This window comes from Astatotilapia calliptera, chromosome 4, assembly GCF_900246225.1.
Source record: "Astatotilapia calliptera chromosome 4, fAstCal1.2, whole genome shotgun sequence".
NCBI classification, from domain to species: domain Eukaryota; kingdom Metazoa; phylum Chordata; class Actinopteri; order Cichliformes; family Cichlidae; genus Astatotilapia; species Astatotilapia calliptera.
In genome coordinates, this window is record NC_039305.1 from 382,447 (window position 1) to 402,600 (window position 20,154).

Genomic DNA, 20,154 nt, shown 5'->3' on the forward strand with positions numbered 1-20,154 from the left:
ATGTGCAGAAAATAGGTTTAAATGTTAAACTAATTTCTTCCAGTCAGAGAATGTTGCAGATAATTAAATGTTTGCTTGATGCATAAAGTTAAAAGATTAAAACTAATAAAACAAGTTTTAAAAAGAGACTTTTCCATTTGATTACATTTTATATGATGGATTATGTAGAAAAAGTAGAATTGGGCTGAAAGATCTATCACTTTATCACCTCTTCAGGTTGTAAATCGTGTTTTTAAAAAGTAACTAAGTAACTAAGTAACTAAGTAATTAATTACTTTTGAAAATAAGTAATCAGTAAAGTAACGGGATTACTTTTTGGGGGAAGTAATCAGTAATTAGTTACTGATTACTTTTTTCAAGTAACTTGACCAACACTGATGTCTACTACACAGCAAAATCTCCAGTGTTAAATTAACACTGGAATATTTCTAACATTTTGAGTTATTTTCCAGTGTTAGAAAATCAGCACTGCTCAGTGTTAGCCATTGTTAATCTTCAAAACTGACTAGGTTACTTTTAAACATATAACACTGTCAAAAGTGTTAATTTAACACTCAACAGTGTTGTATTTAACACTCAGAGGTGTGGACCCATATAGACACTCTCCAGTGTTAATTTAACACTGGAGATTTTGCTGTGTAGGGATGCACCGATACCAATGCCGGTATCTGGTATTGGCCTCGATACCACATTTTCTGAAGTACTCGTACTCGTTTCCAAAAAAGTGGTATCGGTCATCCCTAATGTCTACTGTGAGCGACCATCTTTGGACACCAAATGTCTGCCATCTATAATCCAGTTTGAGACCCTTCACAGACACCTTAACACCCACTCACATCTTCTACTGACCTCTACTGAGGTCAGTGAGTCATGACCCACTGTTGATCATTTGCTTTTGGTACTGAAGAAGCTTGTCGGATACATAATTTCCTTTGGAATTATCAAAGTGTCCTGATTGTGAAGAAATGTCTGCACAAGCTTAAAGATGTCCAGTCGCGTTTCTTCCAAGCTCCTTAGATCAGCGGTCTCCAACCTTTTTTGCGCCACGGACCGGTTTATGCCCGACAATATTTTCATGGACCGGCCTTTAAGGTGTCGTGGATAAATACCACAAAATAAAACTGGTACCCGCACAAAAAAAAGAAAGAAAATTTATTCATAACACACGTGAAAAGACCCAGGACAAACGAGTATAACGATAAAAACGATAACAAAATAACGCTGAAAACCGATAAAACCCCTGAAAACTATACATTTCACATCTGAGCTTCAACTCTCGCGGCCCGGTACCAAACGACTCACGGACCGGTACCGGTCCGAGGCCTGGGGGTTGGGGACCGCTGCCTTAGATCACCGCGACCTGGATGACTGAGAGCCTTCACAGACAGAACATGAGCTGATATCACAGAGTCTGTTGTATTTATAGTGACTTACTTTTCATTTTTCACTTCCTGTAATAAAAACTCATCTCAGTGTCTTTCACAGTTGGTCACATGTGAGCGGTTTCGCTCTGTCACGCTTGTTAGTGCTCAGCCTTCATCCAGAGATGAAGCTGAGCGGTGGGTCTGGAGCGCCCCCTGCTGCTCAGTGTGAGAATCTGAAATCAGAGGAGTGAGGACAGAAGAAACACAGAACTGCACACCTGTCCACACCTGATCTGCTACTGTTACGCTCTCAGGGTGGGGCTACCTGCACGACTACCTGATGACCTCTGACCTCAGTGTTGGGTCAGTAAATGATAAATGGCCTGTATTTCTATAGTGCTTTACTAGTCCTAAGGACCCCAAAGCGCTTTACACATCCAATCATCCACCCATTCATCCACACATCCACACACTGGTGATGGCAGCTACATTGTAGCCACAGCCACCCTGGGGCGCACTGACAGAGGCGAGGCTGCCGGACACAGGCGCCACCGGGCTGTTGGGTCAGTACAGTGAAAGACGTCCACAGCTCACAGGTGAGTGGACAGGTGTAGGAGTCAGTGATGCTGGGAGAATGGTTCACGTTCTTCAGGTTTATTAGAAATGATGAATTGTTACATCTGATCTCTTTTCCTGTTTACAGCTTTCATCATGTGTCACATGTTCTGACATCACAGCAGGACTATAAAAGACTCTGTGGGCTACAGCGTGTCAGTCCACGCTGGTCCAGGTGAGTGGACATCACTTGTTGCTCGGGGCGACGGGGTTCCAGGGCTGTTTCCGCAGTGCGCCGTCTTTATCTTTCTTCTCCAGAGGCTTCATGTGGCAGGCCAGGACCAGGTCTCTGAGGGGCATATAAACCACACCCAGCTGTGAGAAAAACCTTTAAAGCATCACTGACCAGGGCCCTGCTGGACTCAGCAGGCCTCGCCAACCAAAGCTCAAAATCTCCTGGAACTCATCCAAAGACCCTGGAAATGCTTTGAAAGAGGTCCAGGCCTCTCCAGGAGCCGCCTACCTGAACTGGTCGTAGGACGCTCTTTGGCAGACGGCTCTCAGCTTGGCGTCGTTCTCACGCTGATGTCGCCGCTCAGACTCGACTGCCACCTGCAGCTCTCTCTCCAATGCAGAGAAGTCGATGACGTCACACTGTGACATTGCCATCTCCTGATGATGTCTCACAGCTTCTTGACTTCCTGTAAGTCACGGACTGAACTTCCTGTTTAAGTACTGAGATCATCAGAAATGCAGAAAAATAAAAGTGAGCCTAAGATCACTTCTGATGGAATTCTAATAAGAAAGCAGATAGGTCACATAAAGCCCTCCTCCCTCTGCTGCAGCTCACACCACGGTGCAAACAGCGGTGACATCACAACGTGGCATCACATCAGCTACACCGATCTAATAGTGTACACGGTTATTGGTCACGTGACCTCACAGCTGCTAACTAAAGCAGCTTTGATCCAGCGAAGTTGAAAACACGACCGGGTCCTGAACGCAGCTCGAGTCTGTCGTCAGTGCTCACCTGTAACAGCCTGAATCCTCTCTGTGTTCACCTAAACTCAGGCGCTCTCACTCCCTCCGTGAACTCTCTCGTCTCTGATCGAAAACAAACCGTTTCCATGACGACGCGCCGCTCGTGTCTTCTTCTCCTCTTCTCTGAGCGATGTCAGCTCGCTGCTGCCGCCTGTGGCCGCTGGCGGAACTGCAGGGCTGGGATCCGCCTGTACAAAACAGAACAGAATAGCGCGCCACACCATCTGTGCTGGAATAAAATATAAATATTAAACAGGAGAAATATTTAAAAAAATAAATAAGAGAAAGACATGATGATTGTGATCCGGACGAATCTGGACAGGATCAGGATCACCGTGATCACACAGTGACTTATAAACCAAACAGGAAGCCATAACGAAGCCTCCACTGTTTCCACACTTTCTACTTCAGTAATATTAGCTGATAAGGTAATATTTCTATACAACATCTCATAGGTTTATGTATTTTATATGTCATATATAGTGTATATGTAGCACACAATCGTAAAGAAATGAAACATGCAGTCAACTGAGCCTTGTGGCACAATTCATTGTAAGAAGTTACGAACTAAGAATGTTAAAGGCGATCACATTAGACAAGATGAAGGTGTTCGCGTTGCAGGTCGAGCTCAGTGCCGTGAACAGGAAGAGAAATGCTGGTGTTTGCTTATTCTGCAGCTTCTCTCGTCTCTGGTTTTTGTGGTGGTGCAGTTTTTATTTCAGGCAGTATGTTATGAGGAAGGAGCTGATGAAGTATTCCATTAATCACAGTTAACATCACACCTGAAATATTTCATTAAGAATCTTTTATTGTGTGTGAAGTTTGGCGCCCCCTGCAGCCCAGATAAATCCACTGCACCTGGATCAGAACGATAGCATAGAATAACTTTCTTTTCCATATCGATGGAAATTTGTTTCCAGTTCATCAACGGATCAATCGAGTCACTTCATATCAACCCATATTTACACATGTATGTACATATGTACATATACAAAACTTCAGCGCAACAATACACATCCCAGCATCTCGTTATTCAGCACACTGACTGATGTTGGCACAAAGAACCTTTTTACTAACTAGAGTCGTCCTAACGCTGTCCTGAGCAGAGGTGGACAGTAACAGCTCTGATGCTCTGCAGGTGGACAAGTCTGTGCTGGAGAAGGTGGGGAGGCACGACCTAGTTGAGAGTCTGGAATGCATGAGCAACAACACAGGTGAACCCACAGCACAGGAGCAGCTCAGCTCTTCCTGGCCTGATTTAATCTGATAATTTAAATCTGAAAGTTTCTTTGTTTTCAGAGAGTTTTCCACTGCAGGAAGCAGGAAGTCTTTTATATCCTGGGTGGGATGTTATCGGGTCAGCACTTTAAGCTGATGCCTTCTTAACGAAGACTGAGATCTGAATGAGATGACTCCTTCCTTAAATTGTTCCTATGAAGTAAAACAGGTCAAAGATTTGATATCCACCTTTGTTGTTGATGCACTAACATGAACAAACATTTGTACTCAAGAGTTTTTTAGTGAATATTTTCCTGAAAAGTAAAATCTGCTGCAGACTGATCAGGATTCACAGCTCAGGTGTTTTGTGTCGTTTTTGTAAGCGCTCAGAGAAGAAGAAGAACCTGTTCACATATTTCTGAAGCACAAGAATGAAGCAGCTGCTGATCATGATGTGAAAGCTTCTGACGAGTCTTATTTTACACCCTCAGGTCCAATGCAGCTCGACAATCCACATCACCGTCTCAGCTGAAACCGCAGAAGATGAGCATCGTCCGACGAGCAGCTGGTACCATGGTAACAGTTTACCATGATCACATCTCCCAAATAACACAAAGAGGCGATACATCATGTATGACACACAGTTTCACAACAAAGGATCTGAAAACCTGAGATTTCTAACTGCTCTTGTCTTTTATTCGTGTTTATTCAGCGGCTGTTAGCCAATGAAATCACATTATGCAAATAAACTGGGACAGCGGCTACTGACTACGGACAACACAATGCGAACAAAGTTACTAACAGGCAGCTAGCTGGGCTAATGCAACTTGCTGATGGAAGCTTTGCTAGCTTGCACTGTGATTGGTCATTTTTGTTATGATGCCAGGAACGCCAGTAACCAAGCGTGGAGCAGCACATCTGTGAGTCCTCCCACCGAAGCTTCAGCTCTTTGTTGACCTTTGATGATTCACACTTTGGCTTGTCGAGGCTTTAGCAGCCATCTTTGCAGGTTATATTTCTGTCTGGGGTTGTGGTTTTAGTCCTTTGGTGAATTTGTGTTAAATAAAGAGTTTGATGTGTTTGATTTCTGGGTGTGTTGAAGAGAAGCAGACCCAGCAGGACACCGTCATACACGACAGTTTATTTCAAACTAAAGTCAGGAAAATGCCCTCTTGTACAGAAAGGAATATGAAAGGAATATCTTCCCTAACAAAGTAACTTAGTTCTGCATCTGTAGTGCATAGAAACTCACTGCTATAAAAACATACATAACTATTTACAACAGTAAGAACTGTCCTGTAAAATCCACCCCTGGCCGTCATGTAGTTTTAAATCCTTTGTTCTGTGTTCAGTGGAGCCTCCCTTCACTCAGATCTACAGTTTAACAGTCGATAAAGCTTCTGCCTCTCGTTCGGAGTCGAGCGTTTTACATGCGTTTTCTATAATGTTCCATCTGCTGATGAAGCTCCATATTTATGATCATCACATCATAAAGTCTAGAGTTTGATCCAGTGTTTAATACGTTGCATGTTTTATTTAACTTAAACATACTCATGGTATCAACACTGATGTAGAAAATTATTTTGCCGTGTGAATCTGTTTCCCAGCATCAGTGAATGCAGCGCAGTGGTGGCTGCTCTGGTAGATATACCTGAACAGGTGGATGGAGATTCTCAGGATCACATGTGCAGCTGCTCTCCACAGTCTGCCAGGGAGACTCTGTACACCCTCTTTGGGTTGGTGTGACTTTCTGTGAACCAGAAAGTCACACCAAGTCATAGCTTGAAGGTAAATTTCCAGTCATCTGCAGAGGAGGGTCTGAAAATTTAAAAATACTTCGAAGGATCGTGTCTGTACAGTGAAGAAGCACAGGATCCTGAGACGGTGCCATTCAATCAGGATACTGTTTGTTCTGCTGTGTTCATTTAAGGCGTGATGCTGAGATGCCGACATGATATACTCAGCATTTACATTTTATATATATGAAATTTATAAAAAGGGTTTTTGGGTCTAGGCAACACAGCCAGCAGGTCCCGGGTCAAAGTTTAACATCCACAGAGTGAAAAAACAAAACAAAAAGGCAACAGAAGATGAGTTCAGAGTTCCACGAGTTTCTCAAAGGGTCCTGAACCAGTCTGGTTTACTGTGAGGCATTCAGAGGTTTAACAGGACATTCACCACTTTGGTATTTTGTCTTGAAGGAGAAACAAACATGCTGGTTTCAAACCTGTCCTGGAGGTTTACCCAGGATCAGTTCCTGTGTTTCGGTCCAGAGAGCTACAAGTCTGGCAAAAGATGTCGTTGTCACATGTTTGATGGTTTTAAGGTGCCAATAAAACGTCAGGTTGGGTCTGCTCCTTTTAAAGAGGAGTGAAGAGGTTTCAGAGCCAACCCTCGGTATCAGGTGGTCCTCTCAGATTCCCACATTTGGCTCCTGGGTCAGAGAGGAGGGGGTGTGTAGGTCCAATGTCCTCGAGGGTGTTGGAAGACTCGCGTCCTCTGAGGGTTCTCGCAGGACGCAGAGTAAATTCCAGGAGTTTCCTTTTAGCTCTCTGAGAAAACAGTCGGGAACTCGTTGAGCAAGAGCTCCACAATCTGGCTCTGGAACACCATATGAATCGTCATATTTGCCGACTCAGTCTCGGGGCGAAGCAGTGTGGGTCCGAACACGATGGCGATACTCTGAACCGACATCCTGTTAGAGTCCTTGTGTTCGATCACCCTGGAGAGGCACAGACAGATACACGTTGTTTCCAAAGCAGACCTAATCACCTTCATGCTCTGCCGCTTCGTTTTTACTTGCAGACTAATTTTATTTTAGCTGACTGATTATTTGGGAGTTACAGATCTATTTCACCATTGCCATGATCCAGTGCATTCTACACCCTTACCCAGTGTGTAACTGGGACTGTTAGGGGTTATCTGGCAGAGAGCAGGCTGGCCGAGTTAGCAGTGTTTTGGGCACTGCTCACTCCGCTGTCTGTCTGCACTGGTTCATAAAGCCTCGGAGCAAACTCACTTTCGCAGGTGTCTGAACAGCAGCTCCATGGTGTTGTGGTTCGGTAGAGGAAGAGTCTGCACCAGATCCTTCATGTAGGACACCCTCAGGCTGTAGTCTGGGACTTCTGCAAACACACACACAGCTAAGGTTCTGTACTACAACAGTTTAGAGGCATGACGGCACTTTTCGGTGTATCGCTCATCACAAACGTGTGCTGGGATTATTGCGATCTCGTTACTTTGTGTTTCTCTGTGGTCACCGTGACACCAGGAGACCTGACTGGAAGAGTCGACTGCTCGGTCAACCTCTGCACATTTACAACTTATCAGATGTAGTCGTGCAGAAGAATTATGGAAGGAGCAATTCATCGGAAGGACTGTAGATTTTGACCAGTAAATTGAGTAATCTGATATTCTTGCAAAAGAGTTTATCAATGCAATGACCCCAGAGAGATCGGATTGTGAGTTTTGGAGAAAAAGTAACACATCATAAGATAAGATAAGATAACCTTTATTAGTCCCACACGAGCTGATGTTCTGGGAGTGTCATTATAGTCTAAATATAGAGTCCACTCTTTTTAAAAATATTTAATAAAGTCTTCATCTTTAAGCAGTGATGTATTAAATCTCCAGATGTGTTCAGCTGTTCGAGTTTGCAAATATTTAATGCAGGCTAATGTTATTAGTGCTGGAAAGCCAAGAGTTTGCACAAAAACGTAAGTGAACATGAGAAAATTGTTAATGATAATCTAAGAATGCTGTCTGCTTCATTCAAAGGAATATGAGCTTCAGCACAACGAGCTGTAAGAGTAAGAAAAGTTTACTAACTGGAGTCAGAACATTGTCTCCAGTTCTCTTCAGTTTGTGTCCTGATGTCATGTTAAATGACTGTGTGGGTGATGTTCTTAATCATTACTTAGAGTTTGTGCTGTTATGGAGCCCAGTGTGATATTTTGTTTAACCCTAAAAAGAGTTATTGCGATTGCTTTAACTACAGAGGATCTTTTTATTTAGCAGACCTGGAGTGGTGAGATCCTTGGGTCATATCTAGAAAAGTGATCTTGGCGATGATGATGATGATGATGATGATGATGATGATGTGATGCGCAGTGCTGTAAGTTGTGTCGGTTCTTAACTTTGACTTGTGTTCAGATGATGTTAAAGTGGCCCTTTTTCCAGCCTGCTGTACGTCCGGCTACGCTTGTGGTGTCGTTAGAGTAAAATCATAATGTAAAAACTGCAGGATTGTCAGGATGCATGTAGAGATGGAGATCTGCAAGTAATGTCCCAGGTTTTCCTGCTTCACTGAGGAACTGTGTGTGTGCAAATGTATGCGCCGTTCCAATGAGTCTAGAAAGAGTGAAAACAGTTGGATTTACATTGTTGCTCAATCACAGCTGCCTGATGTTTGATGTTCGATGATCGATGTGAGTCTGTGTGAGTGAAAGACAGAGCGAGCGACAGATTTTGTGTTATAAGCTTCATGTTATGGACGCACAGTGTGAGCACTCAGGTCGCATCACAGCATCGGGCCGTATAGTGTGAGACCTGCATCGTGACCTACGAACTTCTCACCCCTGCGAGTCAATCGTGCAGTTTGAGCAGGAGCTGAATAACGCGACTGAAAAAAAAAGTGTATGCCCAGCTTTACCCTCCTTCAGGTAAGAGCTGGGTTAAAGACATAAGATAAAAACACGAGTAGACCAGGGCTACTGCAGGTCTGGTACAGTGTGTGACATTTCCTTTGCTGTGTATTAACATGTATGTGTCAAACAGCGTGTGTACTGACGGATGGCGGCGATGAACTTTTCGAAGACGCTGAAGGGAAACAGCGGCTCTGGAAGCTCCCGCAGGAAAAGCTTGAGAGCGCCGGTGATCACGTGAATCTCCTCCCACTGTCCGTCCTCCAGGTCCAAGTGCTCCTCTGCAGAAACAGAGGACAGCTTCAGTCTTCTGAAACCAAACTTTAGATCAAACAGACTTTGGGTTCAGATCCATCTGTTAGACGCGAACAGCTTCGTGTTGCCGCCGCAGGTCTGAACGATCCATCAGACCGTTTGAATCCAGGGAGAAATCACGTGACCGTTACCGAACATGAACTGAGTCAGCGACGCATTACCGTGGTCGGCTTTGTGTCGTAGTTTCTGGATCACGGCTAGGTTTCCGCTCACTCTGTAGATCCCGTCCACGTCCAGACCTGAACACAGCGAGTGAAGCCAGTTAGTAGACAAACACCTCTGTCCAGTTCATCAGTCGCTGGGTTACACCTTTAAGAATTGTTTCATTTCCACCTTAGACAAAAACAACATCTGAATTCTGTTGCACAACACTTCACCATAAATCCCTGTTTCAGTGCTGTATGGCTGCAACATCATGTTAGATTCAGTACGACTACAAATCCAAGCTAATGAGCGAAATTGACCCACCTTCAACCATTAAATCACAACACGATGTGAGCCTTAACACACACACACACACACACACACACACACACACACACACACACACACACACACACACACACACACACACACACACACACACACACACATACAGTGGGGCAAAAAAGTATTTAGTCAGCCACCGATTGTGCAAGTTCCCCCACCTAAAATGATGACAGAGGTCAGTAATTTGCACCAGAGGTACACTTCAACTGTGAGAGACAGAATGTGAAAAAAAAATCCATGAATCCACATGGTAGGATTTGTAAAGAATTTATTGGTAAATCAGGGTGGAAAATAAGTATTTGGTCAATAACAAAAATACAACTCAATACTTTGTAACATAACCTTTGTTGGCAATAACAGAGGTCAAACGTTTACTATAGGTCTTTACCAGGTTTGCACACACAGTAGCTGGTATTTTGGCCCATTCCTCCATGCAGATCTTCTCGAGAGCAGTGATGTTTTGGGGCTGTCGCCGAGCAACACGGACTTTCAACTCCCGCCACAGATTTTCTATGGGGTTGAGGTCTGGAGACTGGCTAGGCCACTCCAGGACTTTCAAATGCTTCTTACGGAGCCACTCCTTTGTTGCCCGGGCGGTGTGTTTTGGATCATTGTCATGTTGGAAGACCCAGCCTCGTTTCATCTTCAAAGTTCTCACTGATGGAAGGAGGTTTTGGCTCAAAATCTCACGATACATGGCCCCATTCATTCTGTCCTTAACACGGATCAGTCGTCCTGTCCCCTTGGCAGAAAAACAGCCCCATAGCATGATGTTTCCACCCCCATGCTTCACAGTAGGTATGGTGTTCTTGGGATGCAACTCAGTATTCTTCTTCCTCCAAACACGACGAGTTGAGTTTATACCAAAAAGTTCTACTTTGGTTTCATCTGACCACATGACATTCTCCCAATCCTCTGCTGTATCATCCATGTGCTCTCTGGCAAACTTCAGACGGGCCTGGACATGCACTGGCTTCAGCAGCGGAACACGTCTGGCACTGCGGGATTTGATTCCCTGCCGTTGTAGTGTGTTACTGATGGTGACCTTTGTTACTTTGGTCCCAGCTCTCTGCAGGTCATTCACCAGGTCCCCCCGTGTGGTTCTGGGATCTTTGCTCACCGTTCTCATGATCATTTTGACCCCACGGGATGAGATCTTGCGTGGAGCCCCAGATCGAGGGAGATTATCAGTGGTCTTGTATGTCTTCCATTTTCTGATGATTGCTCCCACAGTTGATTTTTTCACACCAAGCTGCTTGCCTATTGTAGATTCACTCTTCCCAGTCTGGTGCAGGGGCCCGTTCTTCGTGCCTCGCTTACTACATCCAAGATCAAATCATCGCGCTAACTTTGAGCTCGCTAATCCGGTTCTCCGAACACACCTGCTGTTGGCGATTAGTACAGCTGGATGAAGTAATGTGAGATCACTGGGTGGCTTAACAGGGGCTACGCATCGATAGTAGAAACATTGATCGGCAACCCTCTGAGTGGTCGGCGAAAATGTTGAAGGAGCGCGCTCGGTATTTTTCAGCAGCAGAGGAAGAACCCTTGAGTGAGGGATTTCAGGAGTTTCATCAGAACGCAAGGGAACACTGCAAAGGCTGCAAAAGCAAGGAGAGAGGGCTGGCAGGAAGTTGCTGACAAATTAAACTCGTAAGTGATTTAATAATAACAATAATAATGGAGTGGATTTATATAGCGCTTTACAATGCCACAATGCCTCCACCAGTGTGTGAATGTGAGAGTGAATGAATAGTGGCATTGTAAAGCGCTTTGGGTGCCTTGAAAAGCGCTATATAAATCCACTCCATTATTATTATTATTATTCATTCACTCTCACATTCACACACTGGTGGAGGCAGCTACGGTTGTAGCCACAGCTGCCCTGGGGCAGACTGACAGAAGCCAGGCTGCCATATCGCGCCATCGGCCCCTCTGGCCAACACCAGTAGGCGGTAGGGTAAATCTATTATATTATATTACATTATATTATATTATATTATATTATATTATATTATATTACATTATATCCTCTTTCACATTAGAGCCACAACAGGACCCACTAGAACATGGGAACAAGTAAAAGTGAAATATAAGAATATTCTACAGAATGGTAATATTTATCACTTATATTGCTTTTAGTCTCTTGGAAAGAGACCCTGAAATAATCTGTTTGTTTGTTCATAACAGCAACCAAGAAAAGGGCAGAGCAAACAAAGACAGGTGGTGGTCCTGCACCCCCTCGTCAACAAGTTGGTTAAGTAAATAATACCCTCACGGGAAAATCGATATCTCTCTATGAGCACACTGTCGCGCTGAGCTAAAGGATCCTGTCTATCCCGCAATATACGCTGGATTCTGAAAACTCTCCTTATCAATCTTGCACCTTCCACAATGGGTGGCTCGCGTAAACGGACAGGACATGGCTGCGACAGGCTTCCCAAATCCACCTTCGCTTTTATAGCCGTGGTCTCTCATCTTGATTACACAAAGTAATTTACTATTACTACTCTAAAATATGAATTACATCTGAAATAATCAAATACATGGAATAGAATGATTAATAGTACATTTCCCTTTTTTTAGGAAATGACCTGTATGTATCTGTGTGAAATCAATAAAAGAATCAAATACTGCATTATCTTCAGTTACATTGATAATATGTATTTATGGTGAAACAGTGGTGGAATATCGCTGTTGCTTTCGTATGAATGAAGCGGACATACCTGCGTGGCCGCGATCTAATCCTGTTTACATAAAGTAAACCTGCTCCCCAGCAGGTTTACGCTTACGGCTCTGTTGCTATGACAGCAAGTCCCGGATGAGCTTCGGGGAACCGAACGATCCAAGATCACGCAAAATCGTCAACAATCAAATCCAGCCGACTTACTTAGCGAGGTACGAAGAACAGGCCCCAGGTCTACAATACTTTTCCTGGTGTCCTTCGAAAGCTCTTTGGTCTTGGCCATGGCGGAGTTTGGAGTCTGACTGTTTGAGGCTGTGGACAGGTGTCTTTTATACAGATGATGAGTTCAAACAGGTGCCATTCATACAGGTAACGAGTGGGGGACAGAAAAGCTTCTTACAGAAGACGTTACAGGTCTGTGAGAGCCAGAGATTTTCCTTGTTTGAGGTGACCAAATACTTATTTTCCACCCTGATTTACCAATAAATTCTTTACAAATCCTACCATGTGGATTCATGGATTTTTTTTTCACATTCTGTCTCTCACAGTTGAAGTGTACCTCTGGTGCAAATTACTGACCTCTGTCATCATTTTAGGTGGGGGAACTTGCACAATCGGTGGCTGACTAAATACTTTTTTGCCCCACTGTAAACACACGTTTTGATGTGCCTTGATGCATGCTCAATCATCCAGGTAAGTCAATCCCAAATAGGGATGGGTACCGGTATCCGGTGCCATGATGGCACCTAATCCCAAAAGGTTGATTGTTCATCTGAATGTTTCTCACACTGAAAACGTTACGTCCAGATGAACAGTTAACCTTTTGGGATGTTTTGTTGTGCGTTTCCTGTAGCGCGTGGGTAACATGTGTGCCTCCGTCACCTCTGCGCTCCACTGTCCTGATGCACTTCTCCACAAACTTGGGGATGGTGCTGTGTTCTCGGTGGCACAGAGTGTCCAGGTGGCAGCCAAAGACGTTGTCTGGAAGACATTTCCAGTCTGATCAACGAGCTGCATGTTTCTGTGTCATCAGGCTTAGCATCATTTTACAGTTTTCATATCGTCTACATCGTGATTCACTCTTGATAAACTCATATTCGGATGCATTACTGTTTTACTATGTTTTTCTGTTCATCTCTGGATCTTGTATTTACCTGTGCGCTGTGCACATGTTGATGTAAATGGGTTAACTCAGCTGCTAATTTCACTCATTAAACTACCAAATGAATATACAGGTGAGTCTGTTGTTGTAGCGAGTTAGCTTTGGATCACTGAGTGGGTTCATGCAGGTAAACATCTGCATCTGATAGAAAAGTCAATGATATTCACAGTTTGTAGCATTTAAAGGTCGGTGCATGTGATCGGGAGGCCTTTTTACCTCTGATGTATCCTCGCTCTTTGACGCTCTGCAGAGTCGGCCTTCGCTGCAGGAAGCGTCGCAGTTTGGACCGAACTCGCGTCTGCTCCGTGTCAGCTCCTGATGGGATCCTGCTCGCTGAAGATGCAGCAGAAGAAGAAAGTGTTCAGTGTTACTATGACAACCACTGTGCAATACCTGCCAATAAAACGTTCTTATTAATAAACTTATTCCATCACTCTGTGGGTCATTTTGAAAAGACATCAGAAACACCAGCTGGTAACATGTTTCTGCTCAGGGCCATCCTGTGCTCCTTTCCTGAGCTTTTAATGCTTCAGACCTTCATCAGGCCGAGTCTGCACAGATGTTGGAGATGGTTAAAGTTCAAAGACTCACATATCGATCTCCTGTCTTTGTCCTCTTTGTCTGAAGAACCATCGTCTTCACTGTCTGATAGGTGCTCCTGGTCCTGAAAGCAGACTTCACTGTAAGCCAGTTCGCTCTGAAACAAAGAGCCTGAACGAGGCACGAGGCTTCGAAGGATTACCGGTCTGTGTGCTCCGTCTGGCACCAGCTGTCCGATGGTGTCCTGGATCACTTTGAGCCAGTCGCTGATGATGCTCTCCTTGTCGTACTGCATCAGATACTCGCAGCCCTGACGTGTCTTCAGCTGCACACAAACACCACAGTGGTCTTCATCAAGCAGGTAAGAAGGGAAGCTGATGTAACTGGGGTAAAAAGTACCTCCAGAACGTTCTTCTTGGATGACTTGTCTTTGCAGGCCCAGCTCACCGAAGCTCCTCTGAGTTCAACGGTGTATTCTGGAACAATCTGTGACGCTTTGCTCTGAGGGAAAACAAGTCATCATCATCATCCTCCTCATGGCCGTCATAATTATAAGTTATAATAAGTTATATAGTCATGTGGTTCGTGTATTTTGACTTTTGTTGCCATGATGCCAGGTCTCTCTTGGAAATGAGATTTTTAATCTCAATGAGATTTTTTTCACCTGGATAAGGACTAATAATAAAAGTAATCATCATCCTCATCCTTCTCATCATCATCATCCTCATTCTCCTCCTCCTCATTGCCGTCATAATCATCATCTTCATCATAACCTCCCTCCTAATGTTCGTTCCTCCGAGTCCACCCAGTCTTTTAAATTGCGTCTTAAAACTTTAGTCTGGCTTTTGATTCAAACTACTTTGTTACTTTGTGGCTAGTTTTTGTTTCAAACAGTTGTATATTGTTTCCTTTTAACTCTTTCTTTTCATTCTGTCTTGTGCTTTTGCTCTGACCGACTCTGAAGCACTTTGGTCAACTTTGTTGTATTTTTATTTGCAATAGAAATAAAGTTGATTTTTTATTTTTTATTACCTTCCTCCTCCTCCTCATCATCACCATAGTTTAATAGCACAATAGGATCAATGATTCATGGATGGAAATCTAAAGTTTCTATATCGTAGCCATTTATTAATGCTGGCGGTATTGTTTGTGTTTAATAACTCATTGAATTCCTTCTCACAAGTTAGTTTTTCTCTGTTTGCCTTGTTCATTTATTAGATCAATCTAAGTCTTCCACATATGAAATCCAAACATTTCTCAGGTATTTAGTCCTGAGAAATGTTATTACTACAGAGAGTAGAAAACACAAGTAATGGTTCGAGGCAGAAGGTGCATTAGGGTGTTTGTCCTTTGTCACGTGGTGTGAGCAGAATCATCTGCAGCTCAACGTGGCAAAGACCAAGGAACTGATCGTGGACTTCAGGAAGACCAGGAAACACTTGACCCCTGTTTCAATCCAGGGGGTCAGTGTTGACATTGTGGAGGACTATAAATACCTTGGAGTACACATTGACAATAAACTGGACTGGGCTAAAAACACCACAGCACTTTACAGGAAGGGCCAGAGTCGTCTCTATTTTTTGAGGCGACTGAGGTCCTTCAACATCTGCCAGAAAATGCTGAGGATTTTCTATGAGTCTGTTGTGGCCAGTGCGATCCTCTATGCTGTTGCATGCTGGGGGAGCAGGCTGAGGGTCGCAGATGCCAACAGACTTAATAAACTGATCCGTAAGGCCAGCAATGTTGTGGGGATGGAGCTGGACACCCTCAAGGTGGTGTCGGAGAGGCGGATGCTGTCCAAGATAAAGACAATGTTGGATAACACCTCCCACCCACTCCATGACATGCTGGTCAGTCACAGGAGCTCGTTCAGTGAGAGACTGAGATTACCCATGATGCACCACTGAACGACACAGGAAATCATTCCTGCCTGTGGCCATCTCCCTGTACAACGCATCCACTTAACACACTGTTTGCTGCTACAACTACACATGTTTCTTTTCCAAATATTTATTTATAAGTGACTTATGTATGTATGTATGTATATATATGTATATATTGTACTATTCTTAGTTAGTGTATTGTCTGTTTTGTCTTAATGTTGGTTTAAAATGGAGCACTGTAACAAAAAATAATTTCCCCCAGGGATCAATAAAGTATTCTGATTCTGATTCTGATTCTGATTCTGATTGAGCTCCTGTTGGACTCTGTAAACTGATTCTTACTGCATTCCCGGCTGGTCGGGGGTCTTTATGGAATGTGAGGATCCCTCCATGCAGGACAGTCCACGACTGGCTCCAGTTCTTCCTGTCCAAAAATCAGCAGACACAGTTACCTCCGACAAAACCCACAGAACAGATACGAGCACACACCTTACCTTTACAATTGTTGTGCTCTCACCTGATCTTTTTTCCATTTTCAGCCACTTTAGTCTTGTTGAGAATCCCTGCTTTCTCCAGCAGGTGTCCCTGTAGGAATGCAGACACACAGCTGAGTCCTCAGGTTACCTGCTTTGAAATGTGACTCCTCTGCAAACACGGGAGTGGTGAGGGTGAAATGAAAGGCCTTTTATCAGCCTGTCTCATTTCATCCATCAGTCTGATCAGTGCTGGAAACATTTTTAAATACCTGAAAATCTTTCCAGGAACCAAACTCAAGGATTTATGTGATTATTCAAGGACACCTAAAACATTCTCGGCGGACAGAGGACCTCCTCACGGACACAAACAAGGCCTCGAGAGACCTCTTTGCATCCCTAATTAAAACATGACTGAACTTTTCATCTGACAAAGGAGGAGTTTGCTTTCAGGAAACACAGGAGGGACTTTACTACCACGTGAACCAAAGCTTCTCCACAGCAGCCATTTTCACAATCCACTGTGTTACTCATGCATTAATCAAGGTTGAGCCTTGAAACTCCCACTGCCCTCGTGCTGCTGATGCTCTCCTCTCTGCGAGGCGGTCAGCTGATGCAGCACACCTGTACCTTCAACTTGATAAAAGCTGGCCCAGGTGTGGTGACTTTTATTCATTCAGCAGAACTTACTGTGAGTTTGTTTTTAATAAATTCTACTTCATGTAATGTTGTCATGCACACACTTCTTGTTGTTTAGCTTGAGGCAGTAACACATGGAGTGGTGTCTGGGAGGGTAAACTCCTTTGGTAAGCTTACCGCTTGAGTCATAGTTAATGGCCAGCTTGCTTTGAAGTCTGCAACTATTAAACTTAGCGTTTGTTGATTTTAGCATTGGGTCCAAGATTTCTGGGAGTGTTTGGTTTTGGTCCTTGGCTCGTCATCAGAGACGATCTGCACATCTGCACATGGGGTGTTCACGGACACTGGGATGCACACAGCAGCATCTTCTTTTCATCTGCTCTCAGTTTTTATGTCTTAAACCATTTTCCTCATGAACTCTGGACAATGTGCACATGTTTCCTTTGCAGGTGGTTTCCTGTTTTATTTGTTGGTGCTCCTTTGAACATTGCACAGAGTGAGTGAAGCAGCAGGTCAAAGACCAGCTACGTTCGTGTATAGAATCAGGCCAGGAATGTCTGCTGAGGCTACAGGAGAAGTAGGAGGACCACCAAAGTGTGGTGTGAACCTGTGGACAAAGTCTGATTCCGTGTGCACACCAGCCTCCAGTGTGGACACAGTCAGAGATGCTGGAGTTACCAGAACTAACAGCAGGGCCATAGAAAGAGACCAATCAGACCCTCAGACCCGTTAATGTGTGATGGATCGGTGTTATTGAGCGATTTAAGGGTTAGTGGAGAAACACTGAGCAACTTTCTGGGCAAATTCAGCCTTACAGTAAAAATCTAAACACCGATAAACACACTTGAACTTCATGGTGTCAGGAAAAATCTTTCTAAATGTTTAACACGTAATACTGAGGAAGCACAGCAGGTGGCGCTGTCAGTCTGAACTGCCCAAAAAGTTCCCGTCAGGCAGTGGTTAGTAAGATGTTAATGTGATGAGTTAGTGGAACCACATCTACTGGAAACCTTCACTAATCTTCCCAACAGCCAATCAGGTGCCAAGACCTACATGCTGTGAGCTGGACCCTGTGCTCTGATTGGACAGATTCCTCTTCAGTCTGCACCTATTAGAGAGCTTGATGGGAGAGAACAGGATGACATCAGATCGACAAATGAACGAATGGATGAGCGGGAACGAGCGAGTCAATGCGAATGAATGGAGCCGTGATAGTGACACAGGTAAGTGTCTACCTGTGGACTGTCGGGGGAGGCGTGTCTGCTTATCATGTCAGTGTGATCGGAGAAGTTCCTCCGGTGGCCATGGGAACACGTCTGAAACCCAGAAACCAGTTAAAGTCTGTGTGACGCAGGCCTAAAAAGGTTGTTGCTGTACCGTAAAGTTTTCACTCACGTCTTCTCCCATGCTGACTCTCAGCTTCCTGGCCTGCAGCGATGCTCCGTCCTCACAAACTCCATTTCCCATCAGACTTTGGGGCACTGAGGCAATCTGTAACAGTCAGCAAACCAATGGATTAATGCAAATAAAAAGCAGACACACAGATGGCGCTGACCAACTGATTACCTGAGGATCCTTCAGGTCCAGGTGAGCTCTGGGTATCAGGCCCAAGCTCTGCTGAGGATGCTGTGGAGAGAAAAAGGCACAAATGTGGGAGAATATTCGGAACAATCCAAGGACTGTCATTGATGGGTGGCAATGAACCGTGTGCTCAGTCTGTGTGTGTGGTACCGTTCTAAAGTTGGCGTTGTTGTCTTTATGGTCGCCTACAGGATAGTCTTCCTCTGGCAGGGGAGGCTTTCAGTAATCAGAGTAAGAGGAGTCATTGGAGGAAGTTCACCATTTTAATCAAACAACCCTGAATCCTCATTAACACAAAGACCACCTGTTCACTAAGCATCACCTGATACAGCTGATAAAATATCAGATGGATTTCAGTTTTTCAGCTGTTGAAGTGACATTTTGACATATTTCACAATTTAAAAAATGACTAAGTTTGTTGTTCTAGTTTCTGTTCTGACTTTGAACCTGGTCATCGTTTTAAACTGGGTCGTACCGGGCCGCCCTCGTGCTTCCTGTGGGTTGCAGATCCAGGTGGGGGTGACGGGGAGGATGGCTCAGGTAAATTCCAGGATGTGGTTCGTGTGCTGCGGTTGAAGTAGTAAGGTCTCCCTGAGACTTCATCAAACACCTTCTCCCAGCCACCAGAGCCCTGACGGGAAGCACGACGACATCACTTTGAGGACCTGATAATGGACTGGGGGGTTATGAAGGCAGTGATTCAAACCTGAGTGGAGGCGGGGGAGATGGAGGTCAGCTGACCCCCTTCTTTTCCCTTGGACCGGTCCAGGTCTCTAACCGGCACGGGTGGAGGATTGCGAGAGTTGTTCATGTGGTTGGTTCCAGGCTGCCTCCCGCTGTCCTGCTCAGTGTGGCCCTGCACAGAGGTCAGCACAGCAGGACTGTCTGCTTTGGTTCTGTCATCAGATTTGTTGTTGTCACTGCATTTATACTTCCTGCTTTCCTCCTTCACACTCTTACATGTTCTGTGTTGTACTCTGATCTTCATTGTAATCACATTTTTGTATTTTTAATGAAATTGTACATTTTTCCTGCTTTACTTTATTCCTCTGCTAAACTTACAAATCCTTCATTTCAAGTCAAGTCAAGTCAAGTTGGCTTTATAGTCACTTCAACCATATACAGTCAGTACACAGTGAGGCGAAACAACATTCCTCCAGGACCAAGGTGCTACATGCAACATAAATTTACAACATAAATTAACAGAAAACACTAAACTAGCTAACTAAGAGGCCTAGTTAGCTGCTAGCAGAGACAAGACAGCCTGACCTAACATAAATTACAACATAAATGAACAAAAACTAACTATCTAAGGAAGCCTTTTTTTTTTTTTGTTAACAGACAGCAGACAACAAAGTGCACGTGCAAATGTGCAAACATGAGCAGCAAAGTGACAGTGTGACAAAAAAACACAACGTAACATAATAAAAAGGTTTTGTGATGATGAGTTGAGGCAGTGGAGGAACGGTAAACATTCCTTAGTGTAGCAGCAAAAATTAGGAAGTAAAGAAGTTAGTGCAGAAAGTCCAGTAATAATATTGTGCAAAAGAGCATTTACAGGTTGG

General features: G+C 44.2%; 2 protein-coding genes and 1 long non-coding RNA gene across 9 annotated transcripts in view; 1 reads left to right on the forward strand and 2 right to left on the reverse strand.

Moving 5' to 3' along the window:
- Nucleotides 1–2,002: 2,002 nt before the first annotated feature.
- On the reverse strand, nt 2,003–3,039 carry dnaaf19 (dynein axonemal assembly factor 19). Of its 2 annotated transcripts, none has more exons than XM_026163799.1 (3): nt 2,950–3,039; nt 2,443–2,643; nt 2,003–2,268 (listed from the first exon to the last, which is right to left on the reverse strand). In XM_026163799.1, the coding sequence occupies exons 2-3, from the start codon at nt 2,586–2,588 to the stop codon at nt 2,166–2,168; spliced, it is 249 nt and encodes an 82-aa protein (XP_026019584.1). In that variant the 5' UTR covers nt 2,589–2,643; nt 2,950–3,039; the 3' UTR covers nt 2,003–2,165. The 2 variants fall into 2 exon arrangements, with proteins under 2 accessions (XP_026019584.1, XP_026019583.1); XM_026163798.1 differs by having other exon boundaries at nt 2,443–2,654.
- A 98-nt stretch (nt 3,040–3,137) lies between these two features.
- On the forward strand, nt 3,138–5,262 carry LOC113020109 (uncharacterized). The gene is made up of 2 exons (XR_003272156.1): nt 3,138–3,388; nt 4,670–5,262. It is a non-coding gene; the product is annotated as an uncharacterized LOC113020109 (long non-coding RNA).
- A 37-nt stretch (nt 5,263–5,299) lies between these two features.
- The window catches only part of arhgap27l (Rho GTPase activating protein 27, like), a 45,388-nt gene continuing 30,533 nt past the window's right edge, over nt 5,300–20,154 (reverse strand). For 3 of the 6 annotated variants that reach the window (XM_026163792.1, XM_026163794.1, XM_026163793.1), the window contains exons 5-21: nt 19,296–19,445; nt 19,065–19,220; nt 18,575–18,805; nt 18,404–18,499; nt 18,244–18,324; nt 18,062–18,127; nt 16,414–16,481; nt 16,239–16,320; nt 14,413–14,514; nt 14,216–14,338; nt 14,065–14,137; nt 13,690–13,806; nt 13,194–13,292; nt 9,298–9,375; nt 8,968–9,102; nt 7,198–7,303; nt 5,300–6,900 (exon numbers count right to left, since the gene is read on the reverse strand). In XM_026163792.1, the coding sequence (XP_026019577.1) occupies nt 6,723–6,900; nt 7,198–7,303; nt 8,968–9,102; nt 9,298–9,375; nt 13,194–13,292; nt 13,690–13,806; nt 14,065–14,137; nt 14,216–14,338; nt 14,413–14,514; nt 16,239–16,320; nt 16,414–16,481; nt 18,062–18,127; nt 18,244–18,324; nt 18,404–18,499; nt 18,575–18,805; nt 19,065–19,220; nt 19,296–19,445 (1,941 nt within the window). In that variant the 3' untranslated portion in view covers nt 5,300–6,722. Of the gene's footprint in view, nt 6,901–7,197; nt 7,304–7,764; nt 8,529–8,967; nt 9,103–9,297; nt 9,376–13,193; nt 13,293–13,689; nt 13,807–14,064; nt 14,138–14,215; nt 14,339–14,412; nt 14,515–16,238; nt 16,321–16,413; nt 16,482–18,061; nt 18,128–18,243; nt 18,325–18,403; nt 18,500–18,574; nt 18,806–19,064; nt 19,221–19,295; nt 19,446–20,154 lie in introns of those variants that run through there. The other 3 variants (XM_026163795.1, XM_026163797.1, XM_026163796.1) reach the window with 3 other exon arrangements.

What these genes read in the sequence shown, in the direction of transcription:
- dnaaf19 (XM_026163799.1), bottom strand. Translation starts at nt 2,588, where the DNA reads ATGGCAATGTCACAGTGTGACGTCATCGACTTCTCTGCATTGGAGAGA. An exon ending in GCGTCCTACGACCAGTTCAG is followed by an intron (nt 2,269 to 2,442) that starts GTAGGCGGCTCC and finishes TATGCCCCTCAG; the next exon opens with AGACCTGGTCCTGGCCTGCC.